At 35.6% G+C, this 19,524-nt stretch overlaps 1 protein-coding gene across 9 annotated transcripts in view; it reads right to left on the bottom strand.

Annotated features, from left to right (window-relative positions):
• Cadps2 (calcium dependent secretion activator 2) overlaps window positions 1–19,524 on the bottom strand; it is a 546,589-nt gene that overhangs the window by 230,297 nt on the left and 296,768 nt on the right. For all 9 annotated transcript variants that reach the window (XM_074064310.1, XM_074064319.1, XM_074064333.1 and 6 more), the window contains exon 7: window positions 8,036–8,147. In XM_074064310.1, coding sequence (XP_073920411.1) covers window positions 8,036–8,147 — 112 coding nt within the window. The remainder of the gene's footprint in view (window positions 1–8,035; window positions 8,148–19,524) is intronic.

The following is a 19,524-nucleotide window of genomic DNA, read 5'->3' as shown; positions in this document are numbered from 1 at the left end:
AAAATATATTTTATACTCAAGAACACCATCCAACAAATTTAATGGTGTTACCCAGGAATACATTATATGATAGTTTATGAAAAAATAAAAGTATACTGGCAGTCAGAGAGTACCCCAATATGATTCAAATCATTGTATAAAATGATAAAAATAATATAAAATGTGTATTTTGGATAAAATGGCTTTTGATTCCTTCTTTAAATCATGAAAGTAAACTGTCTCTCACACAGTCTATAAAACACTCTCAAATGTCCTCACACTGCCAGGGACAACCATGTAAGGAATGGTGTAGGGAAAAGACTTTGGTCATAAAAACCTAAGTTTATTTATTTCTGTTTTTCCATACAATTTTTTATCAGCATGAGTTAACTGCACAAAGGGGCTTCATGTGATACCTACAATATTCATGTATTGTACTTTGATTAAATTCACTTCATCTATTTTACTCCTTCTTAACCACCTTTTCCCCTCCTTTTTAAGTTCTTGGAGGGTTTCATTGTACTATTTTCATACATATATATGAGGTACTTCTAAAATATTACCCCCTCCATCACCTTCTCCTTTCTTCCTCCCACCTACAAATAGTCCCCTTTTGGTCTTAATTTTTCTGATTCTTACTTGCCTTATCTAAAAATAGACCAATACTATCATATTCAATGATGATTAAGTGAGTGTATGCTTGATGAGTAAGTAGCCAGTAAACCAATAACACAATAGTACACTAGAACTAGAAAAGATAAGTCATTCTATTTCACTGTGCTTGATCTAGAGAGATGGGATCTGAAACACCTCCAGGTCATACAGCCACTTAACAAGATTTCAATGTAGTGACCCTCCCTAGTTTGTCAAAATAGATCAAGTAAGCCCTTTAGTTAGTTGCTCAGGGGAAAACTATTATTATTTCATAGATTTGTTGACAAAAATCTTCATGATTGAAACTGCAGTTTCTGTAGTGGTTCTCATGATTAGGATAAAAATAAGAAATTTTATTTTCTATAGTACTGGGTATTGGTTTTGAACATAGTAGTCATATGTAAACCCACTGGAATATAGTCTCTGGATAAAAAAGAACAACAAAATACTGATGTTTACTTTATCAGTAGATTATCAGTAGGGTTACTGATAGTGTCTTCCAGCTCTGGGCTGTGATCACCACTGATGATCCTTTCAGCAATGATCAAAATTAGAAACTAAGACCCTAAGGATTATCATTTCCTAGTTACAAAATATGTATGTTTAAAAAATCATGGGTTTACTGACTTCCCACAGTATCAATCTGTTACTCAGTTTCTGTCCAATAATAGGTACAAAATAGTTTCAGAAATACTGTATTAATACCATACCCTAAAACAAACATTTAAAGTCTTTATTATAAAATCTTTCATGACTAAACTTTATATTTTGGAGTGATTTAAGAATTACAGAAAGTTGCTATGATAGTACAGAGGGTTCTTGTATATACTACACAATAAAAGCATATATCAATATGGTACATTTGTGAAATGAAGAAACTTACATTGGTATGTTACTGTTAAATAAACTACAGATGTTATTTGTATTTCAGCAATTTTTCTATTAGTATCCTCTTTCTGTTCCAAGATCTAATCCAACTTACCACATTGCCTTTATTAGTATTCATGTGTCAGTTTATCAATCTTGGTTTTTTTTATAATTTTGACAGTTCTGAAGAATACTGGTTGATTATTCAGTACACTGTCCCCCATCTGGGCTTGTCTGATGTGTTTCTTATGCTTAGACTGGTCTTACAATGGGGTTTTAGGAAAGAATATCACAAAAATTTAGGGCGGCTTCCTTATAACATCGTATCAGGGGTACATGAACTGCACTTGCCACCCTCTGGAAGTGGTACCCTTCACCATCAGGTTATTAAGGTGCTGTTCACAGACTGTTTTTCCCTTACGTTACTTTGATTTTATTTTTTTTCTCATCACCCATCACCCTTTTAGTGAAGCCACATCATAACTTTGCAATACAGCTAATTTCATTTGCTTCAGTCCACATTCTATGCAGGTTTCCCCAATTGAAGTGTGTGTGCTGGTCTGCATACATTAAAGTATATAGTCTTTGTGATGAACAGTTCTAGGAGTTTTGGCAAATATATACCATCATGCTTCCAGTTCCCAGTTCACATAAAACATGTCATCCACCTTAAAATGTACTGTATATCACTTTGTAGTCAACCACTTCCTCCTTTGTCAAACCCTGGCAAACACGTTTTCCATCTCTTTAGTTTAACCTTTTCTAGAATGAGTGGAATCATACAATGTTGCTCCACTCTGGGTCTGACTTCTTTCCTTTACATTTAAGCTTTATCTGCATAAATCAATAGCTTATTTATGTGACTGAATAGTATTCAGTTGTACAGATGTCATACACTTTATCTACTTTCCTACTAAAGAACATCTTGGTTGCTTCTAACTCTTACCAATTTTGAATAAAGCTGTTGTAAACATTTACATAAAGATTTTTGCATGAACATAAATTTCATAAGCCCTCAGGTAAATAGTTAAGAGCACAATTTCTGGGTCTTTATAATAAGTCTATGTTTAACTTTATAAGAAATGGGCCAGTTGTTTTCTAGAGTGGTAGCACAATATTATATTTCTACCAGCATCAGTAGGTGCTTCCATTCTAGATCCTTACCAGCATCTGATATTGTCAGTTTTTCTGTAGGCGAGTCATATTAGTAGTTCTGTAAAGTGGTATAAATCTACTGTAATTCTTGTTTGCTTATCTTTGAAATTCAAATGTAACACAAAATTTTAAATAAAAAAACTTCATGCAAAAAACCCAGGCTTCCCAGGTATATATTCATAAAAGTTTAGAAAACAGATTTCAGATCATCTAAGGCCTTTTCCTTCAAATTAAGTTGTTATGTTTTCTAATGTTAAAACTAGCTAAATATATAGAAGATATTACCAGTAGCCCCCAGAGACAATGACCAGTTTCTTTTAGTTGTGAGTGTGTTTGTATGTGTACTCAGACTATAATACATGAGAAGACTTGAAGTCTAAAACAGGAAGGAATTGGCAATGTTTGAAGAAGAGAACAAACAACAGATGTGAGGAAGGATGACAGTAAGCAAGGGGTTATAACACATTACTTTAGAGATAGAGACCAGCGTGTGGAGGGCAGAAATTCTTCAAATTTGTTGTGTATCAAAATCACTAGGCATGCTGGTTAAAACCTACTGCAGCCCCTCCCTCCTACCCCAACTTTCCAACTCTGTATTTCTCGGGGGGGGGGGGGGCCTGAGCATATGCATTTCTAATAATTGTCCAGGTGGTGCCGGTACTGTTGGTTCAGGACCAGGCTGTGAGAACCCCTGCTGCGCCGGCCACACTAAAATGAACTTTGTACGCCTCAGAAATGGAAAGACAAGAAGAGTTTAAGGGCAGAATGATATCATTTGTTTTGAACTTTAAATAGATTACAGTGGTTAAGATGTAAAGGCTAGATCAGAGAGGACAAGATGATAAAACAGAAAGTAGAAACAGTCTGATAGTAATCTACGAGAAATTATGATGCCCTAAATTAGGGTAAGGAAGATGCTACGATGGGGATGGAGTCACAAGAATTTAGAAGCTGATGGAATTTTCAACTACACTGGCAACTAGGATGAGAGAAGAAGAAACAAGAAGAATAAATAGGTTACTGGCTTGACAAATGCCTCTATGGAAGACTTTCTGAGAGTGCAAGTTATGTTTTAATATGCAAATACCTAGTTTGAGATATTTATTAATAAGCAGTTAAAAATATCAAGAATGCAGACTGCCTATACAAATGTGAAGCTTCAAGAAAGGAAAATAATTTTTGAAAGTAATTGACAGATAAATGACAACCTTGGAGCCTACTGATGTCAGTAGTATAGATCAGGGGTTCTCACACAAAAGTGACTTTTATGGTCTCCCAGGGAACTTCTGGCATATCTAGAGACAATTTTGATTATCCTGATTGAGAGTTACGTATTTATTGACTAGATGCCAGGGATGCTGCTAAATATCATAAAATACACAGCATAGCACTCAACAGCAAAGAAGTATCTCCCTAAAATATCATTAATACAAAGACTGAGAAGTCCTGGCATAGATATAAATATTGTCTTGTATGTGTAAGGTCTTTCTAGATATGCAATTGTAGATATGAAAGTACATTCCTTTTGTATCCAGTAGAAAAAAATTTATATTATCTGAGCAGATGAAAAACAAATTCAAAATATATCAAGAATTACTCACAAAATTAGATTTAAAATAGCTGCTGTTAAATACTAAAAAATAATTGCAGTAATAAATAAGGCAAAATTAACATAATAGTTTGAATGAAAAACTGATTCGTATGTACTCTCTGAGGCTCTAGATTATGCTACAGACACTTTTATTGAATTAATAAATGTATGAATATAAAAACACATGAATGAATGAGCCCTATAGCATAACTCTTAGGTATTAACAAATACACATGCCAATGAAACAGATAAGGAAATTAGAAATATGAATGCATATTTACTAAATCCATAGAAATAGAAAAATTCTACTTACGTAAAAGAGGAAAAAGAAGAATTGAAATAAGGAGAAATCCTGACTCTAAGAAAAAATATTCTCCCAATATATAGGGTATTCCTAGTATCTTTCAATATATTTTAATTTCAAAAGCTATTGTCCATCAGTACCAGAAAATTTCAAGTAAGATTTCTGAAGTTCATTCTCTGGAACGTATCTATGAATACTGTCCTCAGATCTGGATAAGATGGATTCACACTGTACAGACAGCTTCACAAGCCACTTCTAGGAACAGATCTACTTCATAAATAAGTTGGCAGGCAACCCTTTCACACAGAGAGGTGTTAAGATCGCTAATCTACCTAAAAGCAATGCTTTTACTGCCACAATGGGAGTACAGTGGCATTACATAAATATATTCTAGATAAAAGGAAGTAAAAATAGGGGGTTAAAATGATTCAGTGTTAAAAAGGTATGTGAGGAATCAATAAACGTAATAAACCACATTAACAGAAGCAAAGACAAAAACCACTTGATCATCTCAATAGATGCAGAAAAAGCCTTTGATAAGATCCAACACCATTTCATGATAAAAGCTCTAAGAAAACTAGGAATAGAAGGAAAGTTCCTCAACATTATAAAAGCTATATATGACAAACCTACAGCCAGCATTATACTTAACAGAGAAAAACTGAAACCATTCCCTCTAAAATCAGGAACCAGGCAAGGATGCCCACTATCTCCACTCCTATTCAACATAGTACTGGAATTCCTAGCCAGAGCAATTAGGCAAGAAGAAGGAATAAAAGGAATACAAATAGGTAAAGAAAATGTCAAAATATCCCTATTTGCAGACAATATGATCCTATGCCTTAAAGACCCAAAAAACTCTACTCAGAAGCTTCTAGACATCATCAATAGCTATAGCAAGGTAGCAGGATATAAAATCAACATAGAAATATCATTAGCATGTCTATACACTAATAAAGAGCAAACTGAAAAAGAATACATGAAAATAATTCCATTTACAATAGCCTCAAAAAAAATCAAATACCTAGGTGTAAACCTAACAAAAGATGTGAAAGAACTCTACAAGGAAAACTATACACTTCTGAAGAAAGAGATTGAGGAAGACTATAGAAAGTGGAGAGATCTCCCATGCTCATGGATTGGTAGAATCAACATAGTAAAAATGTCGATACTCCCTAAAGTAATCTACATGTTTAATGCAATTCCCATCAAAATTCCAATGACATTCATTAAAGAGATCGAAAAATCTACCGTGAAATTTATATGGAAACACAGGAAGCCACGAATAGCCAAGGCAATGCTCAGTCAAAAGAACAATGCAGGAGGTATCACAATACCTGACTTCAAACTATATTACAAAGCAGTAGCAATAAAAACAGCATGGTATTGGCACAAAAACAGACATGAAGAACAGTGGAACAGAATAGAGGACCCAGATATGAAGCCACAAAACTATAATCAACCTGTCTTTGACAAAGGAGCTAAAAATATACGATGGAGAAATAGCAGCCTCTTCAACAAAAACTGCTGGGAAAACTGGTTAGCAGTCTGCAAAAAACTGAAACTAGATCCATGTATATCACCCTATACCAAGATTAACTCAAAATGGATCAAGGATCTTAATATCAGACCACAAACTCTAAAGTTGATACAGGAAAGAGTAGGAAATACTCTGGAATTAGTAGGTATAGGTAAGAACTTTCTCAACGAAACCCCAGCAGCACAGCAACTAAGAGATAGCATAGATAAATGGGACCTCATAAAACTAAAAAGCTTCTGTTCATCAAAAGAAATGGTCTCTAAACTGAAGAGAACACCCACAGAGTGGGAGAAAATATTTGCCAGCTATACATCAGACAAAGGACTGATAACCAGAATATATAGGGAACTTAAAACACTAAATTCTCCCAAAACTAATGGACCAATAAAGAAATGGGCAAGTGAACTAAACAGAACTTTCTCAAAAGAAGAAATTAAAATGGCCAAAAAACACATGAAAAAATGCTCACCATCTCTAGCAATAAAGGAAATGCAAATTAAAACCACGCTAAGATTCCACCTCACCCCTGTTAGAATAGCCATCATCAGCAACACCACCAACAACAGGTGTTGGCAAGGATGCAGGGAAAAAGGAACCCTGTTACACTGTTGGTGGGAATGTATACTAGTACAACCACTCTGGAAAAAAATTTGGAGGCTACTTAAAAAGCTAGACATCAATCTACCATTTGATCCAGCAATACCACTCTTGGGGATATACCCAAAAGACTGTGACACAGGTTACTCCAGAGGCACCTGCACATCCATGTTTATTGCGGCACTATTCACAATAGCCAAGTTATGGAAACAGTCAAGATGCCCCACCACTGACAAATGGATTAAGAAAATGTGGTATCTATACACAATGGAATTTTATGCAGCCATGAAGAAGAATGAAATGTTATCATTCGCTGGTAAATGGATGGAATTGGAGAACATCATTCTGAGTGAGGTTAGCCTGGTCCAAAAGACCAGAAATCATATGTTCTCCCTCATATGTGGACATTAGATCAAGGGCAAACACAACAAGGGGATTGGACTATGAGCACATGATAAAAGCAAGAGCACACAAGGGAGGGGTGAGGATAGGTAAGACACCTAAAAAATTACCTAGCATTTGTTGACCTTAACGCAGAGAAACTAAAGCAGATACCTTAAAAGCAACTGAGGCCAATAGGAAAAGAGGAACAGGAACTAGAGAAAAGGGTAGATCAAAAAGAATTAACCTAGAAGGTAACACCCACGCACAGGAAATCAATGTGAGTCAATGCCCTGTATAACTATCCTTATCTCAACCAGCAAAAACCCTTGTTCCTTCCTATTATTGCTTATACTCTCTCTACAACAAAATTAGAAATAAGGGCAAAATAGTTTCTGCAGGATATTGGGGGGGGGAGAGGGAGGGGGTGGAGTGGGTGGTAAGGGAGGGGGTGGGGGCAGGGGGGAGAAATGACCCAAGCCTTGTATGCACATATGAATAATAAAATTAAAAAAAAAAAGGTATGTGAAGAAGAGCTTCTCACAGAGGAAATATATGAGGTAAGAGAGATAAATTTTCTTTCAGTGGTACTCTGTAATTGGGCTAACCACAATGGACATAAATATGATCCTTGTAACCCAGAAGCAGAAATGTGTTCAATGAGCATTTCCTTTCACTAGGAAGGATACACTGGCTGATGTTACTCACATTCCATGATCATAGGACCACATGTGTGAGAAAAGAATGATGGAGTTGGTGACTATAAGACCTAACTCAGCCAAAGCCTATGACAATACTTTTTAACTTATACACAAATCATGATTAATAATTTTAAATAAAAAAGTGGGTGTCCAAGAAGTTACAACTAAATAATCTCATATAATTTATGAACAGAAAGTTCACATACTACATACTGGTCAACCTTACCTCTGACTACCCTGTACACCTGGGAATAAATACTACTTACCCTGCCCAGCTCTTTATCTTCCAGGGCCAGAACACCTGTGCTTTCTGTGAAGAGCTTCACTTTGACCACAGGCCGAGGGTGGGTGGTGGTGAAATCTCCTTGGGTTCCCCATCTGCAATGAAGTGACAAAGAGTTTCTTGAACATGCAGCATTAATTTCCCCCTAGAGAGATGTGTCTCCACAAAGGGCACATTAAGCAATAGAGAACCTTTTGTGGCTCACTGAGATTTTCATCTTTGCCTTTGTTTCTGACAGATGGCACTACCAAGAAGGAAAGTAGCAATGAGCTTTACAGCTTGTAATAGTTATTCAGCTGCTAAAAAAATTGGCATGTTGGACTAAAAAACATGGCATGAATAAGAATTTAGGTTAAGGTAATGGGGTAATGCATCATGGATGTAGCTAGTGGAATCAATTGTTTTATTAATTCAAATACAAATCATAACATCATTTATTAATGGTGTTTCAGAAAAATTGCCAAGGATGTGATTACATAAGAGGTAGCTTTTCAGAAAACTATTCTTACATGCTGAGGACTGTACTTCCTTTTTGAGAGTCATAACTAAAAACTGTCCATATTTTTTTAAAAGTGGAGGGGGGCAATTATCTCAGATAAATTACATTACATGGCTTTTTATAGCTCCTGTCAAATAGAAAGAAATATGCATAAGAACATGAGTTACTTGCTGTTAATTCCCCAATACATTCTTCTGGAATGGAATAAAGTCTGTCGACATCTGGTTTTCCAAATCATCACAACAAAACATGTTTTCTTGGCTTATCTTTTAATTAATACCATATTGCCTTTACCACACACCAATTTATTCTAACTTAATGACAAACTTGAGTGGCCCACACTTGATATTAAAAAGTCTTATCAATATTTCTTCTAACTCTGAGAGATCACAGGAACTGAGACTTAGCACAGCATGAAGAAAATGCCATTGAGCAAAATATCACATAATAAAAGTGAGATTTAACAAAATACTTATGTCAAAAATCAGCCACTAAATAATAAATGCCAATTTTCTTAGGTTGCTTTAAAAAAAATCCCAAAATTTCATCACTTTGATAGAAATGCCTGCATTTTGTTTTTTATCTCACTGATAAAGTTTAGGAATGCTAGAAAACTGAAGAAAGAAATGAGTACTTGCTGTTATGTCTTTGCCTGTTTTCATAGTATTTAGAGTAATGAAATATGTGTACAGCATAGCAGAGGCTATTTCAGTGACTGGAGAAATTAGCATCTATGTGGCATCTGTCCTTTTAAACTGAAGTCATACACCAGGGGAGAAAAAGATTCAATTAGGCTGGAAAGCCAGCTTAATTTCTATTTTAGATTTCTAGAAAGGAGTTAGCAAAGAGTCTTTTTTTTTCCATTTCATTGAATGAACATAGTTTGAGGTAGAGCAGAGGTAAAACTGGAAAAAAAATAGATTCAGAACCAAAATAAGGGACAAAAAATTCTCACTTTACTATGTAGGAGTTTAAGTCTTGAATTTGGTCAGGCAACCTGGTTGGCAACTCTGGAGGAGTGTTCTATGACATACCCTTCTTTCTTCTTTATTTTTTTGGTGATTAAATTTGTAAGGCTATCCTTAGAGACATTTTCCTGTGATTGCAATCAAAGTTTTCTAATAGTCTTATAAGCGCTTGTCTTGACAGAATTTGCTGATCTTTGAAACAAAATTCTCTTTGTAAAACTTCTTTTGTGACTGAAGTTGTTGTTTTTACCTCCTCAAATTTCAAAATCCTTTGAAAGTATTTATACTGCTTTGTTTTAATGTTCATTTGAAATTCCCAACATACTCCAGTATGCAATTCTCCAAGGAGAAAAACAGTGACTGACCCCATGAACATCCCTGAGGGACCTTGCAAGTTTTGTCTTGTAACCTTGCCCTCCTCCCATTCTACATGAAGTGAAATGTGTGGCTAATTGCTCTTTGCTGAACAGAGTAAGACACAAAACAATACACATGCAAAAATCTCTCATTCATATCTCAGGAACTTCTAGAAAATAATTTTTTTACCTTAATCCTCCATAGGGAAACATTTTTAAACACTATTCTACAATCTACCACTATAGTGCATCTTCCATGTACCTACTAAAATATTTTACTGTGAGCGATACCATACAAAAAAATTTCCATAAATAAAATGCAATTTGCTAGGCATGGTAGTACATGCCTATAATCCCAGCTATACAGGAGGTTGAGATGAGAGAAGTGTGCTTCAAGGCCAGTCCAGGCAAAAAGTTAGCAAGAGTCCCTATCAAAAAACAAGGTGGGGGCCCTTGCCTGTAATTCCAGCTATGCAGGAGCAGGGAGGTAGGAGGATTAGTGTCCAAGGCTGGCCCCAGGCAAAAAGCACAAAAATAAAATGAAGCAAAAGATACTGGGGGCATGACTCAAGTGGCAGAGCACTATTCCCTGTGTTCAAACTCCAGTACTGCCAAAAATAAATAAATAAAGATGCAGTTAAAGAATAACAGCAAAAATAAAACCAACCTTTCTATCCTCCAGGTTAGGATGAAGAATGTTCCAAACCAGCAGAAGAGCCCACTTTGGGTTCTGCCTTGGTCACATTTTCCTCTCCTCCCCACTACACACTGCTTGGAGGTCATAAGGATCCTGAATTTTTACACTGCTCATTCCCTCTGGTTTCTTTTTCTACTTTCTTTTCTTCCTTCCTCTTCTCCTTCTTATTGGCTGTACTGCGGACTGAACTCAGGATCACAAGTTTGGTAGGCAGGAGCTCCATCACTCGATACATGCCTCCAGTTATTTTGCTTTTCATTTAATTTTCAGATAGAGTCTTGGACTAACTTTGCCTGGGCTGGCCTCAGACCCCAATCCTTTTACCTCTGCCTTTCAGGTACCAGGGATTACAGGCAAGCACCGCTGTGCCTGGTCCTGAATTTCTTCTTAATGGGAATGTTTTCAGCATTTTACCTCTAGGTGTAATCATTGGTCTAGATTTTTGATATATAGTCTTTAACAGGTTAAAAAAAATCTCCTTTATTAGACATATACATAGTCAGAATAAATATATACATATGCATATATATATAAATAATATATCATAGAGATATCATATACACAGTACATAGAGGAGATATATACATCATAGGTATGTCATATAACATCATATACATGATATACGTGTGTACACGTGTGTGTGTGTGTGTGTATAGTTTACAAGCCTCAATACCATAATTACTTTCCAACCATTAGAAAAGTGGTAGCACTGAAGAAGCAACACTATGTAGAAATGGTGATAAAGGTCAGCCATTGTAGGAGAAGTCAGACAAAGTTCCTAGTCAATACATTTCAGTATAAGTAGATCAATCATTAGAAAACAAAGGGTTGGTTAAAATGTACAGGATGATATCACTAATCTAGAACCTGGAATGGAATCCGGGCTATTAATTCCCAAAGCCAGTTGCTCAGTTAAGGTAGGGCCTGCTAGGAAATGCATGAGAATATTACAGGCCCTGGTAGGTAATCTACATAGAATGTCTGGGACTTCTGAATTGAGGCAGGGAATGCTAATGGCTGGTTTCTGTGAAATAAGGAAGACATAAATAATGTACTTTCAGGAAAGAAGAAGCTGAGGCACAAGGATACAGTAGATCCTGACTATAATAGGCCAGAAAACTAAGGTTTTATTGATACTCAATAAAAATGTGCAATTGTAAAGAAGTGCATAAATATAAACATGGGGCACTTAATAGTCCTTAAAATCCCAGCATCTCAGGACACAGGTACTAATTGGCACCACTTTGATAATTTCTCCTATGAAAAATAAAAAATATGTATAGTTGGAAAATACTTGTGAATTCTAGAATAAATGAATTCAAATCCCAAGCCCCCTCATTCCCCTTCAAAAAGGCAGAGAAGGAGGAAGGAGATAATAGGCCTATCTTCAATATTCACCAAGATATTTCCTTGGTTCCTATTTAATTGGCATGTTTAAATACTTTCAGTAATTAATACTAGTTATTATCTTCCTACTGTCTTCTCAGGAATAAGTGATAAAAGAATACATTACCCTTACTGTCAATTTGCTTGACTCAAAATACACAGCCTTTCTCTACTTGTGTGAATTCATTATTTATGAGGATTCAGACTCCTAATGTAAATCTTTAAATGAATAAAATATCAACAAAGCACCTTTATGAGGACAGCAGGGCTTCCCGGCTATGCAAACAGAGGGTACTTCATATATCAGCTGAACAAACTGATATTAATTATGCATTTGCTATTAAATAAAGTATACTGGAAACATGTATTAGAAGCTAAAATACATGTTCTTGTCTTTTCATCCAGTGAGGCTATTTCTAAGAATTTGTCCTAACCCAAACTTTGTAAATATTGTGTATAACAGAGAAAACTGAAGCAAATGGCATATGTCCTATAGAAGAGACACTGTAAATTATGGGCATGCCATGGGATGGTTTGCTGCCATTTAATGACAGTTATAATGGTGATACAAAATCACGCATGAGATGAAGCTTTTCAAAAAGAAAGAGCTCAAAAGTGAATGAATAAGTTTTAATTTACCCAAAAATTATTGAGTACCTGTATATGGCAGACAGTATGTACTACAGTGCTAGCAACCAAAGACCCCATCTTGTTGGAATCCATAATCAGGTAGATTACAGGTAACAAATAATGCTGCTATTATGACCTATGTGTTAGTTTTTAACCACTCTGACAAAATACTTGAATAAAGGTTGATTTTGGCTCATGGTCACTTGGCTCCATGTTTCTGGGTCAAGTGGGGCAGAACATCCTGCCAGGGAGCACATGCTGCCACAAACTGTTCACCGCATGGCATCCAGGAAGAGAGAGAAAGCTGAAGGATGCAGGGAGAAGGTGTATCCTTCAAGGGTGTGTCTCCAGAGACCTGCTTCCTCTGACTAAGCCCCATCTGTTAGTCTCTACTGCCTCCCAATAAAGCTACCAAATTATGAGTTCATCAATAGATGAACCCATTGATTAGGTCAGAGAGCCCACCTCTGAATACTGCGTTAGGGAACAAGCTTTCAGCACATGAATTTGGGGGACGGGGGCATAGGTAACTTAGAATTAGTTCCTCCATTTTTTCATCCATTATTTTCTACTTAACTCCTGTTTGTGAATTTTAAATATATACTTTAAAAATAATAGGTAGCCATTTCAATCAATTTGTTCATAAAAGCTTTCTTTGGTAACCTCTCTATCTATCTTCTTATGACAGGGTCTCACTATGTAGCCCAGGCTGCCCTCAAAATTGTCATCTTCTTGCTTCAGCCTCCACAGCACTGGGATTACAGACATGTACCACCATGCCTGGCTACAACACCTCTTCTTAACCAGCCGTTATGTGAATATTAGCATTTGTATCTTTGAGTTTTTCCATTTAAATTTTCAAGCTGTCTGAAATTTAATTGTGATATAAAGTGGCAGTTTTACTTAAGTTTTCATTTGTCCCAATTTCATTTGGCTAATAAATTAAGTGTATTTACAAAATTATATAAATGACTTTGGTTTTGAAGAATTTTATGTCCTACAGATCTGTCTCCTGAGTTATGTCATCCTGTTTCACTTATTGTAATTTTATAAGATGTTATAATGCATGTCAGAATGAAAAGGAAATAGCTATTTTGAACTCATATTGCTATTCAGGCTAAAGGAAATATCTATTCATTAAATGTTTTCTCTTATTTCTTGGTAAAGTCTTAAACGTTTTTTCTTCTGTGTAGGTTCTACACATTCCTTTCTAAATTACTTCACAGTATTTTATATTTTGGAGCCCTAAGGAGTATATTTCCTTTATATTATCTTACCAGTGTGGCATATGAGAAAGTTATAACTAGATTTTCTTCTTTATTTCAAATGATTTCTTTCATTTCCAAACTCATGGATGCTTTTCAAAATTATGTCTTTCTCAGAAAATTATTATTAACACATTATAAGATTGAATTATAACAATTTAATAACAATGACATATAATTACAAATGTATCACTGATTTAAATATCTTCAAGGAATTATACTTAATTTTTAAGTTTTTTTATGCTGTAATTTTTAAACAATCCAACTACAGATAAATCATCATTCTCATGTAGGTGTTTTAGGGATAAAATGACTCATCCAGGAATGCTAGTCTAAATAAGAGTTTTGGTTTATGACTCAAACATCCAGACACCAAATATCTGATAACACAGTATCAGCTATTCCCTTGGGAAGTAGTCTCTTACCAAAGGTTTTCTATACTAGATTTGAAGTAGGTGAAGGTCCCTTTCTGAAGTCCTGCAGAGGATTTATTTAAGAAACTGAGTTTGAATCCACTTGATTCATGAAAAAGTCATGACTGTGTTACTGTGTTATTTTCAGTGACTCATATTTGGTAAGGTAAATAGGCATCTTTCCCAAGTTCATTAAGAGGGACTAAGAGGGAATAAAGACACTTGAGAGTGAGATGCAGTGAGCAGATCAGGATAACTTGACAGAATCCTTAGGAATGTCAAAAAGATAATCCACAACTGCATACAGAAAACTGTGTCCCTGCTCTGTGCAGCTATTGTTATGCAGGTATCCATTATTTATATTAAAGGAACTGGTGTCCCTTGTCTGCACCTGCTGTGCCTTTCTTTTAGTCACTGTCCTGCTAACAATGGCCATGAGTACTCTAATGGTATTTGGAAGCCACGAGGAATTTGTGTAACAGGTACATTAATAAGATTTGCAAAATATCCTAGCTACACATAGTACTTCACTAATGCAAACAAGCAGGCTATCTCTCTTTTTTATTCATTAATTTATTCACATGTGTGTACATTGCTTGGGTCATTTCTCCCACCTGCCCCCCACCCTCACCCTCTCTCCCCCTCCCTCCTCACTTCCAGGCAGAACCTGTTCTGCCCTTATCTCTAATTTTGTTGAAGAGAAGACATAAGCATAATAAGAAAGACAAAGCATTTTTGCTAGTTGAGTTAAGGATAGCTATACAGAGAGATTCCTAGCATTGCGTCCACGTACAAATGTGTTACAACCCAGGTTGATTCATCTCTAACTGATCTTCACACTGGTTCCTGATCCCCTTCTCATGTTAACCTCTGTCGCTTTAAGGTTTCTGTATTAGTTCCTCTGGAGTGAGGACATCAAACGCTTTCATGTTTTGGGTTTTCTACCTATTCCCATATCTCCCATATGTGCTCTCCCCTTGTCATGTGACCCAAGTCCAACCATAGTGCTGCATTTGCCCTAGATCTAAAGTCCGCATATGAGGGAGAACATATGATTTTTGGTCTTCTGAGCCTGGCTGACCTCGCTCAGAATGATGTTCTCCAGTTCCACCCATTTACCCGTAAATGATAAGATTTCATTCTTCTTCATGGCTGAGTAAAATTCCATTGTGTACAAGTAGCACATTTTCTTGATCCATTCATCAATAGTGGAGCATCTTGGTTGTTTCCATAACTTGGCTATTGTGAGTAGCCCTGAAATTCCAGTACTATGTTGAATAGGAGTGAGGATAGTGGGCATTCTTGTTTTGTTCTTGATTTTAGAGAAATGGTTTCAGTTTTTCACCATTAAGCATGATGTTGGCTGTAGGTTCGTCATAAATAGCCTTTACAATGTTGAGATACTTTCCTTCTATTCCTAGTTTTCTTAGAGCTTTTATCATGAAGTGGTGCTGGATCTTGTTGAAGGCTTTTTCTGCCTTTATTGAGATAATCAATTGGTTTTTGTCTTTGCTTCTATTGACGTGCTGTATTACACTTATAGATTTGCATATGTTGAACCACCCTTGCATCCCTGGGATGAAGCCAACTTAGTCATGGTGTATGATCTTTCTGATGTGTTGTTGGATTTGGTTTGCCATTATTTTATTGAGGATTTCTGCATCGATATTCATTAAGGAAGTTGGCTTATAGTTCTATCTCTTTTTAACTGAATAATAACCTCAGAAAATTAGGAATTAAGTTTTGTAAGAAAATTACTGAGTATGATTATTATATAAATAGAAATAAATTAATAAGACATTGAAAGTGCTTAAAAACACTATTAAAAACAATGCTTTTGTAAAAGTTAAATAAAAATGCTTTAGATACAGCACCCTTGATTAATAAGGGCAGTTAAGTTTTAGGAAAAACTCTAAGCAAAAGAAGAAACTATGGAAGGGCAATTTTTGCTGTTTAAACATTCCAGAATTTCTAAGTCATCTCACAAGGCCCAAGAATATCAAAAGTTTATGAAAGACTGATATACTTCAGCCAAAGATTAAGGGAAAATGGTAAAGACAACTAAGTTTTCATGAGAACACAGGTAGCTAGTGACATATCATTTATTGCACTCAAAACTATAAGAGGTGATGGAAAGTATTTGAGAAAATTCAAGTTTCTGATTCCAACATGCCACTGCAAAGGAAGATACAGGTTTGGGAGTGATTAACAGAATTGTAGTAAAAGCAATGAACATGTATGAGCTTCTCATGAAGAGTGCCCACTGGCAAGTCATGACGACAGGGACTTATATTCAACAAGTTCAGGTCTATATCTTCATCCGAAAGCTTGGATGTATACTTAAGTGCATATTTATCATTTGTTTAAAATAAAACTGTTCTGTAACTTTTTTAATGTAACAGAATATTTGAATTTATTTATCTTGTATACGTAGTCACATGATTCTTTAAGACTGTAACACATTCTGTTTATATGGCTGAATCACAATTTATTCAATCCTCTGATGATGGGCCTTAGGGTTGTTTCTAGTCTTTTTTTCCCTTCTTTGTTGCAGTGGTGTGGTTGGAACCCAGGGTCTTGCACAGACTGGGGAAGCACTTTACCACAAGCAACATTCCCAGCCCCTTTTCCACTCTTAATATTATCAGCAATGTGTGACAGATAGCTTTTTATATACTCAACTGTTTTTATATAAATATAAAAAAGAACAAAAGACCAAGGATGGAATTCTTAGGCAGACCAAGATTTTAAACTACTTGTAAGCATAAAAGTTAATCCTAAGAAAGTAGGTTAGTTTACCTATGTGGCAAATAAAATTTACTAGAAACTGCTTTATTGTAGTATAACCAGTCAAAAATTTTAAATAATTCACTGTAATATAAAATTCAAAATTATTTGCTAGAATTTCAAAATTTTATTGTAAACATACTTGTATTTAAATTTTAATAGTTAATCTGTAGAGCAGATTTTTAACTTTTAAAATATATTGGAGCTCCATTATTGACGAATGAATCAAGAAAATGTGGTATTTATACACAATGGAATTTTACTCAGCCATGAAGAAGAATGAAATGTTATCATTCACAAGTAAATGGAGGGAACTGGAGAACGTCATTCTGAGCGAGGTTAGCCAGGCTCAGAAGACCAAAAATCATAATGTTCTCCCTCATATGCAGACTTAAGATCTAGGGCAAGAAGAATTAATTTAGAAGGTGACACACATGTACAGGAAAGCAATGCGAGTCAACTCCCTGTATATCTATCCTTATCTCAACTAGCAAAAACCCTTGTTCCTTCCTATTGCTTATACTCTCTCTTCAACAAAACTAGAGATAAGGGCAAAATAGTTTCTGCCTGGTAGGGAGGGGTTAGGGGGGCAAAGGAGTGGTAAGGGAAGGGGCAGAGGGAAGAGGGGAGAAATGACCCAAACATTGTATGCACATATGAAAAAAAAAAAAAGATCTACAGCAAATACAGCAATGTTGTTGGACTTGGATCACATGACAAGAGGAGAGTACATACAGGAGGTATGGGGATAGGTAGAAAACCCAAAACATGAAATCAAAAGCATTTAATGTCTTCACTCCAGAAGGACTAATACAGAATCTTTAAAGTGACAGAGGTCTACATGAGAAGAGGATCAGGAACCAGTATAAAGATCAGTTAGAGATTAATCAACTTGGGATGCAACACATTTGTACATGAAAGCAATGTTAGGAATCTCTCTGTATAGCTATCCTTAAGTCAACCAGCAAAAATGCTTTGTCTTTCTTATTATGCTTATGTCTTCTCTTCAACAAAATTAGAGATAAGGGCAGAACAGGTTCTGCCTGGAAGCGAGGGGGGTTGTGGGGGAGATGGTGAGGGTGGGGGAGCAAGGGGAAGAAATGACCCAAACAATGTACGCACATGTGAATAAATGAATAATAATAATAATAAGATTTTAAGACCAGAAAGGGCTTTGGAGCAATTAAATAAATAAATAAATAAAATATATTGAATATTTAAAAAACTTTTTATACATCTAATTAAATCAGCTTAAATTAGATGATCAACAGTGTTTATAAAAATTGCATACTTATCACCATTTCCATTGTTATAGTATGAATGTATTTAAAACTTTCTATCAGATACCTAAATTTAGCCATATGGAGGTTAATAATATACCTGAAACAATACAGCTTCAGTTGTTAAGTCCATGAAATTAATAATAATTTGCTCAAATACTGTTGAAGCATACATGAAAGTGTCTCATGTTAACATGGGCAAGAACACAATACCTTTGCAATAGGAAGTATATGCAGAATGTTAACTATTTCTACTAGCAGCCATCATAGTATTACAAAGTAGTATTGATTTAGTTCTACTGCCTATGTAAAATGATACCTGTATGAAAAAAATCTATAACTTGGGACATTAAAATTATCATCAGTTTCATAAAATTCAGACAAAATCAGAAGCTACATAGACAGAAAGAAAGACCTGAACTAACAGCAACTCATCGCAAATCAGAGCGAAAGAGAAAGGAAGGAGGAGGAGAGAACGAGGGGAGGGACAGACAGAATGGGAGGAAGAGAGAGACAGAAGGGTGGGGAAAGGAGGGGGATTAACAAAAGACCTTCTGGAATAAGTAAGGAGTATTACAAGTTGAAAATTACTTTAAATCCCAATGTACTTTTGCATATACTCTTCTAAATCTTCTTTTTCAAAATAATTTATAGTATAAAGTGCTGACATGATACAAATTTTAATAGAAGAACTAGAAAATATTTTTCAAGGTAACCAAATTTTGTCATGCTATGCTTTGGGGAAGATCATTGGAAAACACTGATTAAAACTTTTTGTTTTGATAGAAAGACAATTCAAAGTTATTTAGTTATTTAGTTAGTTAGTTAGTTTTCTTCCTTGTGAGACAGCCACTCTACAGCAGTTTTTGCTCTGGTCGTTTTAGAGATAGGCTCTCACTTTTTTCCCCAGGCCCCCCTGAACCACAATCCTATTTATGCATCCCACTGTACTGGGATGATAGGTGTGCACCACCAAGTCCAGGTTTTTTTTTTTTGATTTTTGTTTTTCTTTTGAGATGGGGTCTTGCAAACTGTTTTTGCCTGGGCTAGCCGGGGACTGCGATCCTTCTAATGCCAGCCTCCCAAGTAATTTGGAATGACAAGTATATGTCACCTTGTCTAGCTACTGGTTGAGATGGGGCCTCACAAACTTTGTTCAGGTTGACCTCAAACCATGATCTCCTGATCTCA

Source organism: Castor canadensis, chromosome 2 (genome assembly GCF_047511655.1).
Source record: "Castor canadensis chromosome 2, mCasCan1.hap1v2, whole genome shotgun sequence".
In the NCBI taxonomy this organism is placed as follows: Eukaryota; Metazoa; Chordata; class Mammalia; order Rodentia; family Castoridae; genus Castor; species Castor canadensis.
This window is presented reverse-complemented; position numbering and strand designations above follow the sequence as displayed.